The following is an 18,220-nucleotide window of genomic DNA, read 5'->3' on the forward strand; positions in this document are numbered from 1 at the left end:
AGAAGCTCAACGACATTGTCCAGGCTCTGAGTTCAAACCTCAAGAGTTGCAAATAAGAAAATTTTACTTAGGGACCAGGAGTTTGGCCTAGTGGTAGAGTGCTTGCCTAGCATACACGAAGCCCAGGGTTTGATTTCTCAGTACCACATACACAGAAAAGGCCAGAATTGGTGCTATGGCTCAAGTGGTTGAGCCCTAGCCTTGAAAAAACTCAAGGACAGTACCCAGACCCTAAGTTCAAGTCTCACAACTGGCCCCAAAAAAAAAAGAGAAAACTTATTTGCCCCAGTAGATTTATAGTCCAAGGTGGAAAAATTTATCATGTAACCTGCCACATTAAGCCCTCAGCATGAAAGCTTTACACTCCTGTTAGAACAGTACCCCTTCTAGCCAACGAGTACACACAAAAAGTACAGTGACATTTTACCTGTCTCAGCAAATTCACAAAAAGGAACATCTGCTCTTTCTTCTTTATAGTCTTTTGTGAGTGTTTCGGCGATACAAGTACAAAATCTCTGGAAATCTACAAATTTTTCACAGCTCATTTTGATGTTAATGTACAGGTTTCCCAATTTGGTCCAGTCACTTTTTTCCTTACAATCCTATTGATGTTATTTTTTTTTTGGGGGGGGGGAAGGGTGAGGAGAGAGGAAGGAAAGAAAAGAGAAGAAAGAAAGAACGGAAAACTGTCACTTCTGTAACAGAGGTTCTTGATCAGGCACATGTAGGAATTAGCCACTTAGAAATTAAGGAGAACGTTAAGTCTAGAACAATCTTAAAAACTTTCAGACAGGCGTAACACCAATAGTAGAGTAATATGTATAGTACCTTTGTAAATAGCAAAGCCAGACCACCAGCTGGCAATAACCAAAGCCTACAAAGCCGTGAGACTCTTATCTCCAATTAATCATTAGAAAATGGGAAGTGGGCTATAGGTCAAGGGTAGGGTGATAGCCTTGAGCTGAAGAGCTCAGGGACAATGCCCAGGCCCAGAGTTCAAGCCCCATGGGGAAAAAAAAAAATGCTAAGCTTGAAAGATTGCAGTTACCTATCCCTGCCAGGAGGGGGAAGTATGGTCCTGGTTCTGTCATATCTCACAAACCAGAGATCTACCTGGACAAAGTTAGGAGAAATAGTCTGTCCAGCCACAGATCCACCTTGGATTGTCATTTTTTCACCTTCAGTGAATTTCGAAGGCAAAGAATTTTTTTTTTTGCTGGCCTTGGGGCTTGAACTCAGGGCTTGGGCGCTGTCCCTGAACTTCTTTTGCTCAGGGCTAGTACTCCACCACGTGAGCCACAGCACCACTTCTTTCTCGGAGTAGTTTATTAGATCTAAGAGTCTCACAGACATTCCTGTCTGAGCTGGCTTCAAACTACAAACTTTAGCTCTCAGCCTTCTGAGTAGAGCTAGGATTATGGGTGTGAGCCACTGGCATCTAATGTCAAACAATTATTTAATGATTACCTTTTGCTTTTTGGTAGTACGAGGGTTTGAACTCCAGGCTTTGTACTTGCTAGGCAGGCAATTTCCCTGCTGAGCCATACCACCAACACTTAGTATTCATTTTAAAATAATATATAACCCTACATTTGTTTCTTGTGATCAAATTCATGGCCTCCGATAAGTAATCAACCACTAAGCTTCGATCCCAACTCACAACTCTAGAAATTCAAAAGCTTGTATTTCAAAATATTAATTTTTTTGTGTGTGTGTGTGTGCTCATCCTGAGGGTTGAACTCCGGATCTGGGAACCAGCTCTGAGCTTTTGTGCTCAAGGTTAGAGCTCTAACACTTGTGAACCACTTGTGGTTTTTTGGGTGACTATCTAGACTTAAGAGTCTCACCGACCTTCTTGTCTTGAATTCTAATTTTCAGATCTCTCGCTTCTAAGTAGGTAGGATTACAATAGGTGTAAGCAATTGGCATCCAACCAAAATATTAATGTGATGGGAAAATGAGCGTTTCTAAAATGTTTCCTGAAGTGATTAATTATTTGTGTGGTTACCCCATCTTCAGAAGTCCCAATGATTTAAAAAAATAGTAATAATGCCATACCTCTACTTCATTCAAGGCTGATTCTAAATCATTCTTCCAGGTCATTTTAAATTGTCTCATCCGTAACCTTTAATGACAGAAAGTGTTATGTTTATTTTTCTTCATCTCTTCTCCCCTTCCCCCCTACTCCGCGCCAAGTCATTCATGCTTTGAGTCAATTTGTTCTACAGTTTATAGTTGACAGTGGAGAAAAATGAGTGCAGAAAATATTCCCTAAACACTTAGTAGCATTGGGGCCGGGAGTTTGGCCTAGTGGTAGAGTGCTTGCCTAGCATGCATGAAGCCCCAGGTTCTAATCCTCAGCACCACATACACAGAAAAGGCCAGAAGTGGTGCTGTGGCTCAAATGGCAGAGTGGTAATCTTGAGCAAAAAGTGTCCAAGGACCATGCCCAGGCCCTGAGTTCAAGCCCCAGGACCAAAAAAAAAAAAAAAAAAAAAATACACAGAAAAAGCTGTGGCTCAAGATGTAGAGTTGGCTTGGGTCACACCTCCAGCTCAGGCTTGTGCTAGTTAACTGTAGATGAGAGTCTCACAGATTTTTCTGCCCAGGCTGGCTCTGAACTATGATCCTTAGTTCTCAGCCTCCTGACTAATTAGGATTACAGAAATAAACCACCAGCACAAGGCAGGATTGCTTATGTTTCTACTGGCCCACAGACACTGTGAACTAAGAAAGTTTGACAAACTACACTAGAAAAACAAAGGTTCATGAGATGAAATTACCTGTGGAAGCTGTTAGAAACTACTGAAGGATATCAGTGACTGACACATTTGTTCCTTATCAAATTTAATTTCCTGTAGGAAATTATGATTTATTTAAATACTTAAAACCTTTTTCTAGATAATGCAGTCATGGATTTCTTTTTGCTCAATATAGATATATTATGGTCCTTTTTGTTGTTGTTACTGTTGTTTTTCATTTCTGGGGTTGAACTCAGGTACTTAAGTGTGCCAGGCAAGTGTTCTACTGCTTAACTAGGATACTTGTAGTTATCAGAGATTTGAGAAAAGCCTTTGAGAGCTGGGAGTTTGGCCTAGTGGTAGAGTGCTTGCCTAGCATGCACTAAGACCCAGGTTCGATTCCTCGGTACCACATATACAGAAAAAGCCAGAAGTGGTGCTGTGGCTCAAGTGGTAGAGCTCTAGCCTTGAGAAAACCCAAGGATAGCTCAGGCCCTGAGCTCATGCCCAAGACTGGCAAAAAAAAAAAAAAGATTTCAGGTTCCCACAAGCTGAATAGAGAAAGTAAGTTAGGGAGAGGCATGAAGGTTTGTTATTAAACTAACATGACTTTGTTATGACATTTTTTTTTTGCTCATAATATTTTTGTTGTTGTTGTTATTGGTCTTTGGGCTTGAACTTAGGACCTGGGTGTTATTTCTGAACTCTTTTTGCTTTTTGGTCAGTACTGGGGCTTAAACTCAGGGCTGGGTATTGTCCCTGAGCTTCTTTTGCCCAAGGCTAGTATTCTACCACTTGAGCCACAATGCAACTTCTCACCTTTTCTGTGTATGTGGAACAGAGGAATTGAACTTGGGGCTTCATGCCTGTTAGGCAAGCACTCTGCCACTGAGCCACATTCCCAGCTGCTTGGACTCTTTTGCTCAAGGCTAGCATTCTTACCAAGTTGAGCCATGGCGCCACTTCTGGTTATCTGGTGGTTCATTGGCAATAAGAAGGGACTTTATCTTCATCCTTTCTAGATCCCCCTTAAAATGTATGTCTGCTTACTTAGAATGCTTTTTCTCACCTGGCTTTGATTTCCAGAACGGCAGCTATTTCTTGTTTGGAAGCCTGTGTTTGGTATAAAAGCTCAACGATATAGTTCAAGTGTTCTGGGTCAAACATCATTCCGGCTTCAACAAACTATAGAAAAGAAAATTAATTTTGTTTGTGGGTCATGGGGCTTGACCTCCACCTGGGCGCCGTCCCTGAGCTCTTCAGCTCAAGGCTAGGGCTCTAACCCTTAAGCCACAGCCCACTTCCCATTTTCTTTTGGTTAACTTGAGACAGTCTCACAGACTTTAGTTCCAGGCTGGCTTTGAACCACGATCCTCACTCAGCCTCCTGAGTAGCTAGGGTTACAGGCTTGTGGCACCAGTGCCCAGCTACGGAGAAGATATTTTTATAGACTATCTCAGAAGGGAAAAAAAAAGTCCAATTTTTGAAAAACAGAATTTTTTTGGCCAGTCCTGGGGCTTGAACTCCGGTCCTGGAAACTGTCCTTGGGCTTTCTCAAGACTAGAGTTCTATCACTTGAGCCTCAGCACCACTTCTGGCTTTTTCTACGTATGTGGTACTGAGGAATCAAACCTGGGTCTTCATGCATGCTAGGCAGGCACTCTACCACTAGGCCACACTCTCAGCTTGAAAAACAGAATTCTCTGGCATCTAGAATATGCATAAAAAGGCAGATAAGAGTTATGGGGAAATATTCATTTGTTTGGTTATTCTAAAGAATAAAAGAAACTAAAACCATACCTTGCAGAAGATATCAATTACAGCAGGCACAGCATTCCTTAATTTCAAAGTTGCCACATGCTCAAATATTTTTAGTATTATATGCAGGGCAGGCTGGATAAAACAAAAAAAACAATGACACTCATTTTCAGGTCTTGGGATTTTTTTTTAGTATATCTCAAGTTTCTCAAGTTCACTGATGCTGAAAAACATCAAGTATTCACTGGGAAGTATTTAATAACTATAGAAATTTTACTGCTAACTTAAAAAAATTAAAAAAAAAACCCTTACTTAAAATATTAAAAAATAAGCTAGGTGCTGGTGGCTCATTGCCTGTCATCCTAGCTACTCAGGATGCTGAGATCTGAGGACTGTGGTTCAAAGCCAGCCCAGGCACTAAAGTCCATGAGACTCTTATCTCCAATTAACCACCAGAAAACCAGACTGACACGGTAGCTCAAATGGTAGAGCTCTAGCCTTGAGAAAGCCCAAAGACAGTGCTCAGGCCCTGAGTTCAAGCCCAGGATTGGCAAAAATAAATACAAAACAATAAAATATGTTTTCTTGCTGAGTGCTGGTGGCTCACGCCTGTCCTCCTACCAACTCAGGAGGCTAAGATCTGAGGATCGTGATTCAAAGCCAATCTGGGCAGGAAATTCAGTAGACTCACCTTCAATGAACCAGCAAAACAAAAACCAAAACCAGTGGTACTGCTGTGGCTCAAGTGGTAGAGGGCTAGCCTTAAGCAAAAAGAGCTCAGGCACGGTGTCCAGGCCCCAAGTTCAAGCCCCAGGACTGGCCCCGCCCATCCCTTTTCCCCAAAAAAAGTTTTCTGGTTACTTACCGGCATTTTAACCACTAAGCTGAGGTTCACTACGTGAAATACTTCTTTCAATAAGCAATGCTTGAGTAGAGACATTAGAAGTTCATTTAAGACTTGTAAATCGAAGTGTATACCCGGAGGAAAATTTCTGTAGTATTCCATAAATAAGTTTACTGAAAGTGAAAACATACAGTCATTGCATTTATGGTATCCGGGTTTCCCAAATTACATGAGTTTTCTGTAGTCAAAGAAACGTGTGTATAAATGCACCTGTTGAAAAGCTACCAGGAATATCAGATCAGTGTCCTCAATATTTCATGAAAATTAAAGCAAAAGTTACAATGGCAATAGAGGTTGGAAGTTAACTAAGCAAGCTCAAACATTAGATTCAGAGTCAACTCACAGTAATCACAAAAAATAAATTTTAAAAAATCTGCTGAGCTGGAGGTGGCTCACACCTGTAGTCCTAGCTACTCAGGAGGCTGAGATCTGAGGATCAAGGTTCAAAGCCAACCTGGGCACAAAAGGACCTGAGTCTCTTATCTCTAACTAATCTCTAGAAAACAGAAAGTGAGCCTTGGCTCAAGGGTAGGGCTGTAGCCTAGAGCTGAAGAGCTCGAGGACAGCGCCCAGGCTCAGTTCAAATCCCCTAACCTATTTAAAAAAAAAAAAATCTGCTGCGTGCTAGTAGCTCATGTCTGTAATTCTAGCTACTCAGGATGCTGAGATCTGAGAATTGAGGTTCAAAGCCAACCTAGGCAGGAAAGACTGTCAGACTCCAATGAACCACCAGTAAGCCAAAAATGGAGCTGTGGCTCAAAGTGGCACAGCACAGCGCTAGCCTTGAGAAAAAAAAAAAAAGAGCTAAAATAATAGTAATAAATCCAAAGTGCCAAATATTAAGGGTTTTTCAGAGTCAGTTCTGGGATGTCACCATCCCATGAAATCAGGGAGCTTGTACATGGCCTAGCTGTGAATAAACAACTGTACCTTTTGGTGATAAGTACAAGACTTTTTTTTTTAAAATCAGCACTGGAACTTGAACTCTGAACCTGGGCCTTGTTCCTGAGCTTTTCATCTCAAGATTAGTGCTCTACCACTTGAGCTATAGGGCCACTTCTGGTTTTCTGGCAGTTAATTGGAGATAACAGTTTCATGGACATTTTGTGCCTGGGCTGGCTTTGAACTGCGATCCTCAGATCTCAGCCCCCTGAGAAGTGGATTATAGGCATGAATCACTGAGCCCAGCTGCAAGACTTTTTTGATGCATGCTCGTTTTTCTCTTTTTAACCTCTAAAACTGTTTAGTAAAAGTTAATCTTTGCAGAGCTGAGGACCAAACTCAAGGGCTTGCAACTTGCCAGGCAAAGTGCTCTTCCACTGAGCTAAATCCCAAACCCCTGGATTTATTTTTGCATTATTTATACAAGACATAATTATCACTAGCTGGGTTGCTTGCAAAAGTCCACAGTAGGGCCTGGAGTTTGGCCTAGTGGTAGAGTGCTTGCCTAGAATACACGAAGACCTGGATTGGATTCCTCACTGCCATATACACAGAAAAAGCCAAAAGTGGTGCTGTGGCTCAAGTGGTAGAGTTCTAGCCTTGAGAAAGCCCAAGGACAGTGCTCAGGCCCTGCGTTCAAGTCCTAGGACTGTCCAAAAAAAAAAAAAAAGTTCACAGCATCACTTCAAGCTTTTTTTGTGTATGTGGTATGGAGGAATCAAATCTGGGTCTTAGGCCACACTCTGGGCCTGCGATTCATATTTTAAAAGCACTGAATTTATTTTTAGATTATACATACACACCAGCATGCTATGAAAATACTCCAACTGATAAATTAAAAATAATCATTCAATTGTCTCGTACCTGCACGTTGTAGCAAGCATATCTCATCGATGCTTATATATTTCTTAAATACATCCATGCAAACCTATGAAAGTCATGAGAGTATTAAATCACTTATTTTCCAGCCTTTTTTTTTTTTTTGGTCACTTGTGAGGCTTGAACTCAGGGTCTGGGCACTGTCCCTGAAGCTCTCTGTGCTGGAGGCTAGCACTCTACCACTTGAGCTACAGTGCCACTTCCGATTTTTGAGTGATTAATTAGAGGTCATAGTCTCATGGGGACTTTTCTGCCTGGGCTGGCTTGGAACTTCGATCCTTAGATCCCAGTCTTCTGAGTAGCTAGGATTACAAGTTTGACTGCTGGCCTTTTCAGACTTTAAAGGGAGCTGACGCTGGAACAAAGGAGTCAATATCTAGACAGCTCAGTGGTTTGAAATTTATGCTAAGTTCATTATAAATCTTCCTCTGGTGTTTTTTTTTTTTTTTTTTTTTTTGTTCTCCCCGCTGTGGCCAATCCTGGGGCTTGAGCTTTGTGTCTCAGCACTGTCCCTGAGCTTCTTTCGCTCAAGCCTAGCCCTCTCCTACTTGAGCCACAGCACCACTTCCAGCTTTTTCTATGTGTGTGGTACCAAGGAATGGAACCCAGGGCTTCACATGGTTAGTGAGCATTCTACCACTATGCTACACTACTATGCTACACTAGGTTGTTTTTAAAAAGATAGTCTCTATCTCTCTCCCTCTCCTCTCTTTTCTTTTCCCATCCCCCTGCCTGGGGATTAAACTCAGGAACCTGGGCACTGTTCCTTTGCTGTTTTAGTCTAGATTTGCACTCTACCAACTGAATTCACTTCTACACTTCTGGCTTTTTGGTAGTTAACTAAAGGTAAAAGTTTCCTGGAGGGCTGGGAATGTGGGTTAGTGGTAGAATGCTTGCCTAGTATATATGAAGCCTTGGATTCAATTCCCCAAGACCACATATGCAGAAAAAGCTAGAAGTGGTGTTGTGGCTCAAGTGGTAGAGTGCCAGCCTGAACGCAAAGCTCAGGGACAGTGCCCAGGCCCTGAGTTCAAGGCCCTATTACTGGTAAAAAAAAATTAAAAAAGTGTGGGGGGAGGGCCAGGAGTTTGGCCTAGAGGTAGAGTGCTTGCCTAGCATGCACGAAGACCCGGGTTTGATTCCTTAGTACCACATACATAGAAAAAGCCAGAAGTGGTGCTGTGGCTCAAGTGACAGAGCTCTAGTCTTGAGAAAGCCCAAGGACAGTGCTCAGGCATATATATATACACACACATATGTACACACACATATACACATATATATGCACACATATAGTTATACCACTAAAATAATGAGCAAAAATAAACAAGCTGGGCATGCTGTCAGGTACTTATAGCCCCAGCTATAAGAGAGAGGATAACAACTTGAGAGAAAGAGCAAGACATTATTAATTAAAAAATAAAATTAAGGGCTGGGAGTTTGGCCTAGTGGTTAAAGTGCTTGCCTAGCATGCAGGAAGACCTGGGTTCGATTCCTTGGTACCACATACATAGAAAAAAGCCGGAAGTGGTGCTGAGGCTCAAGTGGTAGAGCTCTAGCCTTGAGAAAGTCCAAGGACAGTGCTCAGGCCCTGAGCTCAAGCCCAGGACTGGCAAAAAAAAAAAAATTAAAAAAATAAAAATAAAATTAAAAACAAGAATAGAGCCAGGCACTGGTGGCTCATGTCTATAACCCTAGCTACTCAGGCTGAAATGTGAGGATCAAGGTTCAAAGTTAGGCAGGGCAGGAGAAATCTGAGGGACTCTTTTGGTTTTTTTTGCGTGGGGGGGGGGCGGCGGTCGGTCATGGGACTTGAACTTTGGGCCTGGGAGTGGCCCCTGAGCTCTTTAGCTCAAGGCTACTACCCTATCCCTGTGAGTTTCAGTGCCACTTCTGGTTTTCTAGTGGTTAATTGGAGATAAGAGTCTCATGGTCTTGGGCTGGGAGTTTGGCCTAGCATGCACAAAGACCCGGGTTTGATTCCTCGGTACCACATACATAGAAAAAAAGCCAGAAGTGGTGCTGAGGCTGAAGTGCTAGAGTTCTAGCCTTGAGAAAATCCAAGGACAGTGCTCAGGCCCTGAGTTCAAGCCCCACAACTGGCAAAAAAAAAAAAAGAAAAGAGTCTCATGGTTTTTAGTGCCGGGGCTGGCTTTGAACCTCGATCCTCAAATCTCAGCCTCCTGAGTAGCTAGGATGACAGGCGTGAGCCACTAAGCCTTGAGGGATTCTTAGTTCCAATTAACTACTAGAAGACTCAAAGTAGAGCTGCAGCTCAAGAGGTAGGGTGCTATCCTTGAGCAAAAGAAGCTCAGGGGCAGTACCTAGGCCTTGAGTTCAAGCCCCAGGACCAGCAAAAAAAAAAAAGAAAGAAAAGAAAATACATGACTGGGGAAGTCAATCATGGTTTTACCTTTTCATCCTCTTGTTCAGGCACATGAGCAAACTTACACTGTGATCGCTCACAACCACGTAATGTGTTAAAATGAAATTTGCAGTATCTGTGAGGCATCATCAACCCTAGTGGCTTCTGAAACACCTGGAAAAAAATCAGGAAAACTCCCTATGTTAACTGGAAAACATAGTCACGTAAGAAATACACACATATATACATATATGAGATATATGCAAATATATAAACACATGCAATTAATATATAACATATATTACATATCATGTTATAGATGCTCACCCCTTTTTTGCTTTTGACTAGACTTTAACAAAAAATTAATTTGATTATAATATACATCACAGGGGCGGAGAGTTTGGCCTCGTGGTAGAGTGCTTGCCTAGCATGCATGAAGACCTGGGTTCAATTCCTTGGTACCACATATATAGAAAAAAAGTCAGAAGTGGTGCAGTGGCTCAAGTGTAGAGCCCTAGCCTTGAGAAAACCCAAGGACAGTGCTCAGGAACTGAGCTCAAGCCCAGGACTGGCCAAAAACAAAAAATACACACACATACACACACACACACACACACACACACACACACACACACACACACAGAGTCACAGTTCACATACATTTTATTATTTCAGTTCTCTTTGTATATGTAAAACGAACTTCCATACACTGGTCTATCCTACTTGCAGCTGTCTTTTCAGCAGAGGAAATTAAACATCCCATATTTTTTCTTTTGGATGTTACCTTCAACTCCTTAAGTTAGTTGTGAATATTATGGCTTTTTTTTTTTTGCCTCCTACCAATCATCCCCATTTAAAAATCCTTATGTCTGGAACTACTTTTAAGAAACAAATGATACAGGTGATTCACACCTGTAATCCTATCTCTTCAGGAGATGGAGATTTGTGGTGTGAAGTTCAAAGCCACCTGGGGCAAGAAAGTCTGTGGGACTCTTCATCTCACCACTACACTGCCAGAGTGGCGGTATGACTCAAGGGGTAGAGTGCCAGCCTTGAGCAGAAAAAGGGACAGTGCCGCTGGAGTTTGGCCTAATGGTAGAGTGCTTGCCTAGCATGTACGAAGCCGTGAGTTTGATTGCTTGGTACCACATAGTTAGAAAAAGTTGGAAGTGGTGCACTGGTTCAAGTGGTAGAGTGCTGGCCTTGAGAAAGCCTAAGGGCAGTGTTCCGGCCTTGAGTTCAAGCTACGTGCTGAGTTCAAGCTCCACAATCAGTGTGCACACATACATGTGTACCTCGCCCCCCCCCCCCCTCGCACACTGTACATGAAGAGATAGATCCAGAAGAAACCAAAGTACGTACTGGTTGTAAACTGACTCTACCATTTGAATCACACCCCAGCCCTTTGATTTCCATTTTTTGCTTCTGAGATAGGGTCTCCCTGTCTTTGCTCAGCCAGGCCCCATCCACTAGATCCTCTCACCTCTGCCTTCTGTGTACACTGAATTACAGGCATGTACCCCTAGGCTCACCGTGAATAAGTTCTTGTGTGGGAGAACTTACCCCTATGTTTTTTTCTCTTTTAAATATTTCACAAGCCTCAGGACTCTGCAGCTGTGGGACTAGATGTCTTCCTGGAAATCTGAAATCTAGAAGGGATTTAGAATGGCGTTACATACCAATGTGGTCCTTCTCATCAATCTGTGTTAAAGCTTTGAGCTGGAACATTCATATTCAACTTACAGACTGTGTGGCCATGTGTGCAGCTATCATCTACATCTTGGTCACTTATCATGGTGTCTAGCTCTGCGCTTAAGTTTTTTTTTTTTTTTTGCCAGTCCTGGGCTTGAGCTCAGGGCCTGAGCACTGCCCTTGGACTTTCTCAAGGCTAGAGCTCTACCACTTGAGCCTCAGCACCACTTCCGGCTTTTCTATATATGTGGTACCGAGGAATCGAACCCGGGTCTTCATGCATGCTAGGCAAGCACTTTAACCACTAGGCCAAACTCCCGGCCCTGCGCTTAAGTTTTTAAAAGGTCATTCTAAGCTACAGATTACCTTCCGCAAAGTCTTATGCAGTAACTCTGAGCGATGCCCTCAAATAATACATCTCTAATTAGTTAGTCAAATACTGTGAACACACCTGGGGCTTGAACTCTGTACCTGGGTACTATCCCTGAACTTCTGTGCTTAAAGGCTGGTGCTCTAAACTTGGAACTGCTCTGCTTCTGGCTTTTTGGTGAAGTGTCTCATGGACTTTCCTGCCCAGGCTGGCTTTGAACCATCATCCTCACATCTCAGCCTCCTGAGTGGCTGGAACCACTGGCACTGGGCTTGTACACGAGCTTTCTAAATGAAGAATACTGACAAATCCAGGTGCTATGGGCTCAACTGGGTCCCCTGAAAATTATCCAAAATGAGACTGGGAGTGTGGCCTAGTGGTAGAGTGCTTGCCTAGCATGCACCAACACCCTGGGTTCAATGCCTCGGTATCACATACATAGAAAAAAGCTGGAAGTGGTGTTGAGGCTCAAGTGGTAGAACTCTAGCCTTGAGAAAGTCCAAAGACAGTGCTCAGGCTCTGAGCTCAAGCCCAGAACTGGTCAAAACGAAAAACAAACAACAACAAAAAAAACACAAAACAAAAGCAGCACCCCTGCCCACTCCTGGTATACACTAAGTAAAGGATATGTGGACACAGTAAACAGATAGTCTTCTGCAAACCACATGCTAAACCTGCCAGACTCCAGACACAGGAGAAATGAACCTTTCTTGTGTATATTCCCCAGCCTCTGGTATTTTGCTATGGCAACCTGAATTCATTAACACAGTTTAGATCAGTTAATCCTTAAATGGGACTCAGTTCAAATAAAAAAAAAAAGGAGAGCCAGGCTACTAAAAAGTTTTCTAAAGATAATATGAAAAACTGCATTTATTATTATCTGCCAGTCCTGGGGCTTGAACTCAGGGCCTGGGCACTGTCCTTGGACACTTTTTGCTCAAGGCTAGCTCTCTGCCACTTGAGCCACAGCACCACTTCTGGCTTTTTCTATGTATGTGGTACTAAGGAATCAAACCCAAGGCTTCATGTATGCTAGGCAAGCACTCTAGGCCACCCTCTTGTCTCAATTAACCACAGAAGCATCCAGATATTATCTGCAATCAGCTGATGTGCTGTTGTGCAGTTTCATAGTTACTGGCCTTATGAAAACTGTAAGGCTTTAATCTTACAGTTAACCATGTGACCAACGTGGTCTTATAGCCAAAGCCCCTAATAGCCAGCAGTATGTATCACAGAAGAAGCTAAGTACTGCCAGTGGCTCACGCCTGTAATCCCAGCTACTCAGGAGGCTGGGATCTGAGGATCAAGGTTCAAAGCTAGCCTGGGCAGAAAAATCCATGAGGCTTATCTCCAATGAATTACCAGAAAACCCCAATATGGCTCAAGTGGTAGAGTGCTAGCCTTGAGAAAAAAAGAGGTTCAGGGACAGTGCCCAGTCCCTGAGTTCAATCAAGTCCCAGGATGGATGAAGAAAAAAAAGTTAGGTGGATGATATATAAACCCATTTTGCTCAAAGCATTAGGATTATCTACATTTAAAAAGGGGGATAAGGCCTGAGAGTGTGGCCTAGTGGCAGAGTGCTCGCCTCGCATGCATGAAGCCCTGGGTTCAATTCCTCGGTAACACATATACTGAAAAGGCTAGAAGTAGTGCTGTGGCTCAAGTGGTAGAGCACTGGCCTTGAGAAAGAATTCAAGCCACAGGACTGGCAAAACAAAACAAAACAAAAAACAAAAACCTTCTCAATACAAATCTTGAAAACACAGATATACCCACTTAAGACAGAACTATTTTATGTATTTCCTGTAATATATGTCACAGTTATTCCAGAAACGGTACCACTAAAAGTACTAAGTTAAACAAACCTTCTAATTTTAACATAATCCACACTTATTTTATCTTTACTATTGTTATTATTTTCCAGTATTGAGGCTTGAACTTGGGGCCTGGGTACTATCCTTTTAGCTTTTTACTGCTCAAGATTAATGCTCTAACCACATAAACCATACCTGCACTTACAGCTTTTTTTTTTTTTGGCCAGTCCTGGGCTTGAGATCAGGGCCTGAGCACTGTCCTTGGACTTTCTCAAGGCTAGAGCTCTACCACTTGAGCCTCAGCACCACTTCCGGCTTTTTTCTATGTATGTGGTACCGAGGAATCGAACCTGGGTCTTCATGCATGCTAGGCAAGCACTCTACCACTAGGCCAAACTCCCGGCCCCACTTACAGCTTTTTTGTTATGTCTCATGGATAGGCACAAGGAGCTCACACCTGTCATTCTAGCTGCTTCAGGAGGCTGAGATAGGAGGATTGTGTTTCAAAGCCAGCCAGGGGCAGGAAAGTCCATGAGACTCTTATCTCCAATGAGCCATCAGAAAACTGGAAATGGCACTGTGGCTCAAAGCGGTAGAGCACTAGCCTTCAGCACAAAAGCTTAGAGACAGCACCCAGGCCCTGAGTTCAAGCCCCACCCCTGAAAGAATGAGAAAAAGAAAAGCATTACCATTCATCCAGAGCTTTGGAACTTTATCCTCAGGGAACCCAGGAGGAGTCAGAGGCAGCACTGGTAAACACAGAGGCCGCGGGCCCACAAGTGCTAACTGACTTTCAGCCATCACCACGTCTCCATTTCTAGAATCTTTGCTATATGACAGAAGACAGAAAAAACAACAACAACAAAAAAAACCAAACAAACAAAAAAAGAGGGAGGACGGAAATGGGGACAAAAACATGAGAAGGGATATCACTGTTTGTGAAGTAATGTACCTTCTATCTGGCGAATATAATGTAACCCTTTTGTTAATTACAATAAAATTTTTTTTCAAAAAGGAAAAAAAAAATCAAGAGTTTAAATTTTCAAGATTATTATTTTAAAGTATCAATTGGTTAAATAAAAACCAAAAGTAAAAAACAAAAACGAAACAGGCTCACGCCTGTCATCCTAGCTACTCAAGAAGCTGAGATCTGAAGATCAGGGTTCAAAGCCAGTTGGGGCATGGAAGCCACTCAGTCTCCTGAGTAGCTACGATTGCAGGCGTGAGCTCCCATGTCCAGCAAAGACATTCTTTTTATTTCATTTTTCACTATTCTTTCCCCAACAAAACCATTTTAATGGTTCAAGAAACTTACTGGCCAGGCTGAGAGTGTGGCCTAGTGGTAGAGTGCTTGCCTAGGATACACAAAGACCCGGCTTCCATTCCTCGATACCACATACATAGAAAAAGCCAGAAGTGGTACAGTGGCTCAAGTGGTAGAGTTCTAGCCTTGAGAAAACCCAAGGATACTGCTGAGGCCCTGAGTTCAAGTCCAGGACTGGCAAAAAAAACAAAAACATATTGGCGGTTAGATCTAAAATACAGGCCTCGCCAGGCGCAGTGGCTCACGTCTGTAATCGTAGCTACTCGGGGGGCTGAGATCTGAGGATCAAGATTCAAAGCTAGCCCAGGCACAAAAGGACCTGAGCTTCTTATCTCCAATTAACCTCTAGAAAAGGGCAAGTGGGGCTTGGCTCAAGGGATAGGATGGTAGCCTTGGTCTGAAGAGCTCAGGGACAGCACCCAGGCTGGGTGCAAGCCCCATGACCTACAAAAAAAATAATAATAATAAATAAATAAAATACAGATCTCTAAGCATTCACACATACTGAGACCAAAGAAGGATATTCTTAGGAGAGAAAGACAAAGGCACAAAGCTACCTGTATCTGATCATACAAAATAATATTTATTGAAGCCGGGCACGGTGGCTTATGCCTGTAATCCTAGCTACTCAGAAGGCTGAGATCTGAGAATCACAATTCAAAGCCAGCCTGGGCAGTAAGTCCATGAGTCTCTTATCTGCAATGAACAACCAGAAAACCGGAAGTGGTGCTGTGGTAGGGGTAGGGCGGTAGCCTTGAGCTGAAGAGCTCAGGGACAGCGCCCAGGCCTAGAGTTCAAGTCCCACAACCTACAATAATAGTAATAATAATAACAACAACAACAACAACAACAACATTTATTGACATGAACTCCAGGAAATGGAAGTAAGAGTTTTTTCTCCTTTGCTGTTTTTGTTTTTTTCCTTTTTGTTCTGTTTGTTGGTTTGTATGTCTTTGTGAAGGTAAGAAAAGCCATGAAATAGAAGGATAAAGGGTAAACAAATGCAACATTAGTACTCTAAACACTATGGGGAATGTGAGATATACAAATTGTGGGTGGGGACAGGAGGGAAAAACTGAGACTGAGTGAAGGGGGTCATTGTGCATTATCTGACTTATGTCACTATAATCCCTCTATATATCTTTACTATAACAACAAAACAAGAAAATAAACTCACTGGTGGCTTTAAAGCAGCTTATACTATACTCATTACATCTGTGTAGAATCTGACACATCAATTAAATTATTCTCTAAATTAAGGCTTATGGTATAATGTATACTGATACAAAAAAAATCTCTCAAAATACAAGTTCCATAAGTGACTATTCTAAAGCAATATGTTTAGAAATGCTACTGACCTTTTGCAAACTTCGTGGTCGTTTTCTTTTTCTTCTTTAAACTTTGAATCTTCTAAAACTCTGCACTGTGAAGAGATTTCCATTAGGTAGAAGTGAATGTCTCTGTATCATATATTAAATTATGACATTAACCCAATTTATTAGAAAGTCACCAGATTATGGCCAATTCTAAAAATAATTCTACTCTATATGGCAAATGACTTAAAACTTTTTATGACTGGGGCTGGGAGTTTGGCCTAGTGGTAGAGTGCTTGCCTAGCATGCAATGAAGACCCAGGTTCGATTCCTTGGTACCACATATATAGTAAAAAGCTGGAAATGGTGCTGTGGCTCCAGCCTTGTGAAAGACTCTAGACTTGAGAAAGCCCAGGCCCCAAGTTCAAGGCCCAGGACTGGCAAAAAAAAAAATAGTAAAATGTCAGGCAAGATCAAATAGTATTGGGTATTTCATGTTTAATGAAAAATGCACATTTTCTTTAGAAACATTTACAGAGGCTTATAGAATATGAGGCTGCTAAGGAAATAATCACACAGTACATTCTGTTTCTCCCATATTAGAGAAACTCTGTTTATGCAAAATGTCAAGAGACACATTCCCTGGCCAGAGTGATATGATTTTTCTGTTCAATAATAAGTAGCCATGGATCCCACCTGACAGCACTGCACAGATGATGAATTACAGCACTATTATTTAAAAGGCAAAAGATTTATACCATCTGAAGAGAAACCAGAGTACTACTATTTAAGACTTAAAAAAATAAGGAAATGGGGCTAAGAGTGTGGCCTAGTGGTAAGAGTGCTTATCTAGCATGTTCAAAGCCCTGGGTTTGATTCCTTGGTATTATATGCACAAAAAAAGCCAGAAGTGGTGCTGTGGCTCAACTGGCAGAGCCCTGGCCTTGAGAAAGTTCAAGGACAGTGCCCAGACCCTGAGTTCAAGCCCCAAGACTGACTGGCAAAGAAAGAAAAAAGAGAGAGAAAAAAAGAAGAAAATGCACATGATTTCCTCGTACCTTTTCATCCATGTCTGAACCTTTTATTTGTTCACTGAGGTCTCCCAGTTTGTCATTTTCAACAGCTTCATGAGGCGTGTCCACAGAAACGTGTGTCTCTCTGGAGTCACAGTTTATCTCATTTGCTGAAAAGACAACTAGAGAATCTTTACGCAAAGTAAGCAAGTTATTCAAGACTTTTCTAAAAGATGACTTCGAACCCCTAGGCTAACAAGACCCTCGGGTCTAATGTGACAAATATGAAGCAGATTCCAGGGAATTACGTACGTATTTCCCTCTTCAGTAACAAAATAATGCTACTATGAGGTACGAAAAGAACTGGGCGACTGGTTCACTCACCTATAATCTTAGCTACTCAAGAGGGCTGAGATCTGAGTATCGCAGTTCAAAGCCTGCTAGCTCAGGCAGGAATGTCTCTAAGACTCTTACTTTCAATTAGCCATCAAAAAAGCAAGAAGTGTGAGGGGCCAGAAATTTGGCCCAGTGGTTAAAGTGCTTGCCTAGCATGCACGAAGACCCGGGTTCGATTCCTCAGTACTATACACATAGAAAAAAGCCGCAAGTGGTGCTGAGGCTTAAGTGGTAGAGTTCTACCCTTGAGAAAATCCAAGGACAGTGCCCAGGCCCTGAGCGTAAGCCCAGGACTAGCAAAACAAACAAAAACCAGAAGTGGAGCTATGGCTCAAGTGGCAGGGTGCTGGCTAGCCTTGAGCACAAAAGTTTAGAGACAACACTCAGGCCCTGAAGTTAAGCCAAAGGATTAACACTCACACGTTAAAAAAAGAAGAAGAACAAGAACAAGAAGAGGGCTAGTCTAGCATTAGCATGCATGAAGACCCGGGTTCGATTCCTCGGTACCACATATATAGAAAAGCCGGAAGTGGTGCTGAGGCTCAAGTGGTAGAGCTCTAGTCTTGAGAAAGCCCAAGGACAGTGCTCAGACCCCGAGCTCAAGCCCAGGATTGGCAAAGAAAGAAATAAATAAACTTGAAAGTTAAGGCAAAATTAATGTTCACATTAGAATTCTATAAAGATTTACATATTTGATACATATTCATTT

At 42.3% G+C, this 18,220-nt stretch overlaps 1 protein-coding gene across 1 annotated transcript in view; it reads right to left on the reverse strand.

Annotated features, from left to right (window-relative positions):
- Topaz1 (testis and ovary specific TOPAZ 1) overlaps positions 1–18,220 on the reverse strand; it is a 31,076-nt gene that overhangs the window by 6,466 nt on the left and 6,390 nt on the right. Inside the window, exons 4-14 of the mRNA XM_090323200.1 lie at positions 17,161–17,285; positions 16,148–16,212; positions 14,155–14,294; positions 11,153–11,238; positions 9,638–9,763; positions 7,210–7,273; positions 5,365–5,516; positions 4,542–4,634; positions 3,811–3,926; positions 2,059–2,125; positions 428–602 (exon numbers count right to left, since the gene is read on the reverse strand). Coding sequence (XP_090179326.1) covers positions 428–602; positions 2,059–2,125; positions 3,811–3,926; positions 4,542–4,634; positions 5,365–5,516; positions 7,210–7,273; positions 9,638–9,763; positions 11,153–11,238; positions 14,155–14,294; positions 16,148–16,212; positions 17,161–17,285 — 1,209 coding nt within the window. The remainder of the gene's footprint in view (positions 1–427; positions 603–2,058; positions 2,126–3,810; positions 3,927–4,541; positions 4,635–5,364; positions 5,517–7,209; positions 7,274–9,637; positions 9,764–11,152; positions 11,239–14,154; positions 14,295–16,147; positions 16,213–17,160; positions 17,286–18,220) is intronic.

Source organism: Megascapheus bottae, chromosome 32 (genome assembly GCF_031878675.1).
Source record: "Megascapheus bottae isolate mThoBot1 chromosome 32, mThoBot2.hap1, whole genome shotgun sequence".
Lineage (NCBI taxonomy): Eukaryota > Metazoa > Chordata > Mammalia > Rodentia > Geomyidae > Megascapheus > Megascapheus bottae.